Source organism: Oncorhynchus keta, chromosome 27 (assembly GCF_023373465.1).
Source record: "Oncorhynchus keta strain PuntledgeMale-10-30-2019 chromosome 27, Oket_V2, whole genome shotgun sequence".
NCBI classification, from domain to species: domain Eukaryota; kingdom Metazoa; phylum Chordata; class Actinopteri; order Salmoniformes; family Salmonidae; genus Oncorhynchus; species Oncorhynchus keta.
The window spans coordinates 5,670,187-5,677,686 of NC_068447.1; the positions used below are offsets into that span (position 1 = coordinate 5,670,187).

At 44.5% G+C, this 7,500-nt stretch overlaps 1 protein-coding gene across 4 annotated transcripts in view; it reads left to right on the plus strand.

Annotated features, from left to right (window-relative positions):
• Nucleotides 1-7,500, plus strand: part of lama5 (laminin, alpha 5) — a 418,234-nt gene that overhangs the window by 253,268 nt on the left and 157,466 nt on the right. For all 4 annotated transcript variants that reach the window (XM_052481312.1, XM_052481311.1, XM_052481313.1 and 1 more), the window contains 3 exons: nucleotides 1,206-1,336; nucleotides 1,471-1,551; nucleotides 1,808-2,022. In XM_052481312.1, coding sequence (XP_052337272.1) covers nucleotides 1,206-1,336; nucleotides 1,471-1,551; nucleotides 1,808-2,022 — 427 coding nt within the window. The remainder of the gene's footprint in view (nucleotides 1-1,205; nucleotides 1,337-1,470; nucleotides 1,552-1,807; nucleotides 2,023-7,500) is intronic.

The following is a 7,500-nucleotide window of genomic DNA, read 5'->3' on the forward strand; positions in this document are numbered from 1 at the left end:
ACAGTTGTCCCATGTTGACTCCACAGTTGTCCCATGTTGACTCCACAGTTGTCCCATGTTGACCCCACAGTTGTCCCATGTTGACTCCACAGTTGTCCCATGTTGACTCCACAGTTGTCCCATGTTGACTCCACAGTTGTCCCATGTTGACTCCACAGTTGTCCCATGTTGACTCCACAGTTGTCCCATGTTGACTCCACAGTTGTCCCATGTTGACCCCACAGTTGTCCCATGTTGACTCCACAGTTGTCCCATGTTGACTCCACAGTTGTCCCATGTTGACTCCACAGTTGTCCCATGTTGACTCCACAGTTGTGTCCAGTTGGCTGGATGTCCTTTAGGGTGGTGGACCATTGTTGATACACACAGGAAACTGTTGAGGGTGAAAACCCAGCAGCAGTGTAGTTCTTTACACAAACCGGTTTGCCTGATACCATAACCCCTTTCAAAGGCACTTCAAAACTCCTTCTTTAACCCGTCTCCTCCCCTTCATCTCTACACTGATTTGAAGTGGATTTAACAGGTGACATCAATAAGAGATCATATCTTTCACCTGGATTCACCTGGTCTGTCTATGTAGTGTATATTTAGTAACTTACTTTGAAGAGATGGTGTTTGGTAGTCCAATTTAAATGTACTTGTCTATAACTGCCATTTCCTGAAAGTCAGACTCCTCCCACACGCCAACTCATTTGCCTCAGCTTCACCACAGTGGCTGTGTTTAACCTTCGATATATTCACCAGACTTGACCCGAGGCAATTTTTGATATGTTGTAGAAATATTATTCTAGATTATATATTTTTTTAAATTATAATAATTCACCCCCCAAAAAAAAGGCATTTTTACATAAATGTATTTTATATTAAACAGATTATTAGAAAAAAAAAATTAAAAAAGGATTTGTCCACAATCTGCTCTGGAGTGCCTTAACAAAATAGAAACAAAATATTTAGTCTGACTTCATCCAGGGTCCAGATTTTTTTTGTTGATTTACCTCATTTGCATATCTTAATAAAAAAAAATATTTCAGAGAAATAGTTAATACAGAAAAAGGTTTTATACTCGTGTCTACATTCAACTGGTAAACATCGATTTGTGATTTAAATAAGGAGGGGGGGGGTAAAATGGCCTTGTGAGGGTGTGGTGCCTGGCCTTAATATTTACCATTCTTTACCCTTTATCATGTTGTTTTTGTTGCTCTTAGAACTGTCAACACAACAGGGCTGGAGACCACTGTGAAAAGTGTCAGGGTGGTTTCCTTGGTAACCACTCTCTGGATGGACAAGCCCAGTCCTGTGACACCTGCCCCTGTCCTCTACAAGTGGCCTCCAACAAGTCAGTAGCATCTCCTTTTTCATTCCTCATTCATTTTTCATTTGCTCAGCTTTCACATATTGTAGAAACGGTACGTTTGTTTTGTTTTCCTGACGACAACGTCCGACTTTAATCTCTCTCTCTCTCCTGTGTAGTTTTGCAGTGGGCTGTGTAGAGAAACCCAACAGGATGCTGTGTCTCTGTATGCCTGGCTACGCTGGGCCCCAGTGTGCAAGGTCAGTACTACATACCATGTTGATAAACGCCATATATCATACAGTTGTATTATTATGACATGGCTGTGATGTGTGACGTGTTGCCGCGAGTCCCCAAATTAAACTGGAAGTGAAGAGAGCAGTTTTAGGAAGAAAAAGGCTGTTTTAAAAAAATATATATATATTTGACTGAAATCATTTTAAAACTGTTACAAATACACTTTGTACCCATTTCTGTCTCGTTCCTCCTTTTTCTCCTGTCTCCTCCCTCTCCCAGGTGTGCTCCCGGTTTCTACGGCAACCCCATGGTGATTGGCAGCACGTGCCAGCCCTGCCATTGCCATGACAACACGGACCCCAACATGCTGTTCAGCGACTGTGACGGGCTGACGGGCGAGTGTCACAGCTGCATGCACAACACCGCCGGGACGCACTGCGAGATCTGTGCCCCCGGTTTCCACGGTGACGCCGTCACTGCCAAGAACTGCACCAGTAAGACCAAAAGGCCTGATCTGACAACGCACACTTGCTCCAACTCTCTCTCTCTCTCTCTCTCTCTCTAGCTCTCTCTCTCTAGCTCTCTTTGTCTCTAGCTCTATCTCTCTAGCTCTCTCTCTCTATCTCTAGCTCTCTCTCTCTCTCTCTCTAGCTCTCTCTCTCTCTCTCTCTCTAGCTCTCTCTTTCTCTCTCTCTCTAGCTCTCGCTCTCTATCTCTCTAGCTCTCTCTCTAGCTCTCTCTCTCTCGCTCTCTCTCTCTAGCTCTCTCTCTCTAGCTCTCTAGCTCTCTCTTTCTCTCTCTCTCTAGCTCTCTCTCTCTCTCTCTCTCGCTCTCTCTCTCTCTCTCTCTCTAGCTCTCTCTCTCTCTCTCTTTCTCTCTCTCTAGCTCTCTCTCTCTAGCTCTCTCTCTCTCTAGCTCTCTTTGTCTCTAGCTCTATCTCTCTCTCTCTCTCTAGCTCTCTCTCTCTCTAGCTCTCTCTCTCCAGCTCTCTCAATTCAATTCAATTCAATTCAAGGGCTTTATTGGCATGGGAAACATGTGTTAACATTGCCAAAGCAAGTGAGGTAGACAACATACAAAGTGAATATATAAAGTGAAAAACAACAAAAATTAACAGTAAACATTACACATACAACAGTTTCAAAACAGTAAAGACATTACAAATGTCATATTATATATATATATATATATATATATATATACACAATGTACAAATAATTAAAGGACACAAGATAAAATAAATAAGCATAAATATGGGTTGTATTTACAATGGTGTTTGTTCTTCACTGGTTGCCCTTTTCTCGTGGCAACAGGTCACAAATCTTGCTGCTGTGATGGCACACTGTGGAATTTCACCCAGTAGGTATGGGAGTTTTTCAAAATTGGATATGTTTTCGAATTCTTTGTGGATCTGTGTGATCTGGGGAAATATGTCTCTCTAATATGGTCATACATTGGGCAGGAGGTTAGGAAGTGCAGCTCAGTTTCCACCTCATTTTGTGGGCAGTGAGCACATAGCCTGTCTTCTCTTGAGAGCCATGTCTGCCTACGGCGGCCTTTCTCAATAGCAAGGCTATGCTCACTGAGTCTGTACATAGTCAAAGCTTTCCTTAATTTTGGGTCAGTCACAGTGGTCAGGTATTCTGCCGCTGTGTACTCTCTGTGTAGGGCCAAATAGCATTCTAGTTTGCTCTGTTTTTTTGTTAATTCTTTCCAATGTGTTAAGTAATTATCTTTTTGTTTTCTCATGATTTGGTTGGGTCTAATTGTGCTGTTGTCCTGGGGCTCTGTAGGGTGTGTTTGTGTTTGTGAACAGAGCCCCAGGACCAGTTTGCTTAGGGACTCTTCTCCAGGTTCATCTCTCTGTTTGTGATGGCTTTGTTATGGAAGGTTTGTGAATCGCTTCCTTTTAGGTGGTTGTAGAATTTAATGGCTCTTTTCTGGATTTTGATAATTAGTGGGTATCGGCCTAATTCTGCTCTGCATGCATTATTTGGTGTTTTACGTTGTACACGGAGGATATTTTTGCAGAATTCTGCGTGCAGAGTCTCAATTTGGTGTTTGTCCCATTTTGTGAAGTCTTGGTTGGTGAGCGGACCCCAGACCTCACAACCATAAAGGGCAATGGGCTCTATGACTGATTCAAGTATTTTTAGCCAAATCCTAATTGGTATGTTGAAATTTATGTTTCTTTTGATGGCATAGAATGCCCTTCTTGCCTTGTCTCTCAGATCGTTCACACCTTTGTGGAAGTTACCTGTGGCGCTGATGTTTAGGCCAAGGTATGTATAGTTTTTTGTGTGCTCTAGGGCAACAGTGTCGAGATGGAATTTGTATTTGTGGTCCTGGTGACTCGACCTTTTGGAACACCATTATTTTGGTCTTACTGAGATTTACTGTCAGGGCCCAGGTCTGACAGAATCTGTGCATAAGATCTAGGTGCTGCTGTAGGCCCTCCTTGGTTGGTGACAGAAGCACCAGATCATCAGCAAACAGCAGACATTTGACTTCGGATTCTAGCAGGGGAGGCCGGGTGCTGCAGACTTTTCTAGTGCCCGCGCCAGTTCGTTGATATATATGTTGAAGAGGGTGGGGCTTAAGCTGCATCCCTGTCTAACCCCACGACCCTGTGTGAAGAAATGTGTGTGTTTTTTGCCAATTTTAACCGCACACTTGTTGTTTGTGTACATGGATTTTATAATGTCGTATGTTTTACCCCCAACACCACTTTCCATCAGTTTGTATAGCAGACCCTCATGCCAAATTGAGTCGAAGGCTTTTTTTGAAATCAACAAAGCATGAGAAGACTTTGCCTTTGTTTTGGTTTGTTTGGTTGTCAATTAAGGTGTGCAGGGTGAATACATGGTCTGTTGTACGGTAATTTGGTAAAAGCCAATTTGACATTTGCTCAGTACATTGTTTTCATTGAGGAAATGTACGAGTCTGCTGTTAATAATAATGCAGAGGATTTTCCCAAGGTTACTGTTGACACATATTCCACGGTAGTTATTGGGGTCAAATTTGTCTCCACTTTTGTGGATTGGGGTGATCAGTCCTTGGTTCCAAATATTGGGGAAGATGCCAGAGCTAAGTATGATGTTAAAGAGTTTTAGTATAGCCAGTTGGAATTTGTTGTCTGTATATTTGATCATTTCATTGAGGATACCATCGACACCACAGGCCTTTTTTGGGTTGGAGGGTTTTTATTTTGTCCTGTAACTCATTCAATGTAATTGGAGAATCCAGTGGGTTCTGGTAGTCTTTAATAGTTGATTCTAAGATCTGTAGTTGATCATGTATATGTTTTTGCTCTTTGTTCTTTGTTATAGAACCAAAAGATTGGAGAAGTGGTTTACCCAGACATCTCCATTTTGGATAGATAATTCTTCGTGTTGTTGTTTGTTTAGTGTTTTCCAATTTTCCCAGAAGTGGTTAGAGTCTATGGATTCTTCAATTGCATTGAGCTGATTTCTGACATGCTGTTCCTTCTTTTTCCGTAGTGTGTTTCTGTATTGTTTTAGTGATTCACCATAGTGAAGGCGTAGACTCAGGTTTTCCGGGTCTCTATGTTTTTGGTTGGACAGGTTTCTCAATTTCTTTCTTAGATTTTTGCATTCCTCATCAAACCATTTGTCATTATTGTTAATTTTCTTCGGTTTTCTATTTGAGATTTTTAGATTTGATAGGGAAGCTGAGAGGTCAAATATACTGTTAAGATTTTCTACTGCCAAGTTTACACCTTCACTATTACAGTGGAACGTTTTACCCAGGAAATTGTCTAAAAGGGATTGAATTTGTTGTTGCCTAATTGTTTTTGGTAGGTTTCCAAACTGCATTCCTTCCACCTATAGCATTTCTTAATGTTACTCAGTTCCTTTGGCTTTGATGCCTCGTGGTTGAGTATTGCTCTGTTTAAGTAGACTGTGATTTTGCTGTGGTCTGATAGGGGTGTTAGTGGACTGACTGTGAACGCTCTGAGAGATTCTGGGTTGAGGTCAGTGATAAAGTAGTCTACAGTACTACTGCCAAGAGATGAGCTATAGGTGTACCTACCATAGGAGTCCCCTCGAAGCCTACCGTTGACTATGTACATACCCAGCGTGCGACAGAGCTGCAGGAGTTGTGACCCGTTTTTGTTGGTTATGTTGTCATAGTTGTGCCTAGGGGGCATATGTGGGAGGGGATGCTGTCACCTCCAGGCAGATGTTTGTCCCCCTGTGTGCTGAGGGTGTCAGGTTCTTGTCCGGTTCTGGCATTTAGGTCGCCACAGACTAGTACATGTCCCTGGGCCTGGAAATGATTGATTTCGCCCTCCAGGATGGAGAAGCTGTCTTCATTAAAATATGGGGATTCTAGTGGGGGATATAGGTAGCACACAGGAGGACATTTTTCTCTGTTAGGATAATTTCCTTTTGAATTTCTAGCCAAATGTAGAATGTTCCTGTTTTGATTAATTTAATGGAGTGAGTTAGGTCTGCTCTATACCAAATTAGCATACCCCTGAGTCCCTTCCCTGTTTCACACCTGGTAGTTTGGTGGATGGGACTACCAGCTCTCTGTAACCTAGAGGGCAACCAGTGGGTCCGTCTCCTCTATACCAGGTTTCTTGCAGGATGACAATGTCTGTGTTACCGATTTCTTTGGTGAAGTCCGGGTTTCTGCTCTTTAGGCCAAAGGCAGATGACCTCAGGCCTTGGATATTCCAGGATGATATAGTGAAGGCTTTTTGTTCCATAGAATGTCCAATGTTGTTGGTCGTGTGGTTTGGCCTCAGGCCAGTAAGTGTGAGCAGAGCCTGCTGAGCATCTGGTACATGCTATTGGCTTGGGCGAGTGTGAGAGTGGGGGTTGGGACTGTTTGCCCGCTCACTACCTGGGCGTATGTGTGGCTTCCATGTTGAGGCCCTCTTTGCGGGGGTGGGGTGCATGGGGTGGGCAGGAGTGGCATAGGTCTGATCTGAGGGGGCCTAAATGGGGTGTGGGCATGGTTGACGTGGGGGGTGTTGATTGGTTGGGGTGGGGGTGTGGATGTGTCTGGGTGTACTGTGGTCTGGATGTAATTCCTCTTGGCGTGGGTCCTCTATGTGTAGGTCCAGGGGGGTCCTGCAGGTCTGGGAGGGTGTCTCGCTGGTCTGGGTGGAGAGTCTATTGATCTGTTGCTCCTGTGTGAAGTGTTGGGGATACGTTTGAGAGCGATGTCCTTTAGGGTCCTGGCAAAGGTGGGCACTGCTGCCTTGTAGAGGTGGACCTGGTCATAGAGGCTGTTCAAGTCCAGGGTGGAGTGGTGGGCCAGGAAAACATTTGGTTTTGAGGCACAGTCACGGGAAATACTTGCGTTTACCCGCTGTATTGTGGCAGGGTGGAAGTCTTTTCGTGGTAGCAGGGTGGAGATAACCACTTGTGCGTTGGGGAAAGTAGAAGAAGCCTTTTCAATCACTCTCTTCAGTGCTGTTGCCACCCTTTCCTGCTGTGCTCTCAGGTCGTTTGTGCCTGTGTGTATTATTATGTGGCTGGGTGAACCTAGTTGGTCCTCAGACAGAAGGTCGAGGGCACGCTGGGTGTTTGGACACCAGAGTTTAGACACACTATGTTTGGGAAAAAAGTTTTTTTCTTCTATATATTTCCCATTTGAGTCCATAAGTAGTACAATCTGTGTCTTGTGTTTGTCCTCAGTGGGTGTGAGGGGTTGTCAGAAGGGCTATCAGGGTGGCTGACAGGGGGTGCTCGGAGGGGGTGAGAGCCGCTGGGCTTGTGGTTCTTCATTTGTCTGTTCTGCTGTGGTGTCGACTCTATGGTCAGGGTCTGGTGTGGACTGTTCTGCTGTGGTGTCGAAACTTTTGTCAGGTGCTGGGGTGGGCTGTTCTGCTGGCTTCTCTGTGGGGGTGGCCACCTCTCTAGTGGGTTGTTCTCTGTCACACGCCGTCCCCCTCAACCTCTCCTCCGTCCCCCTCAACCTCTCCTCCGTCCCCCTCA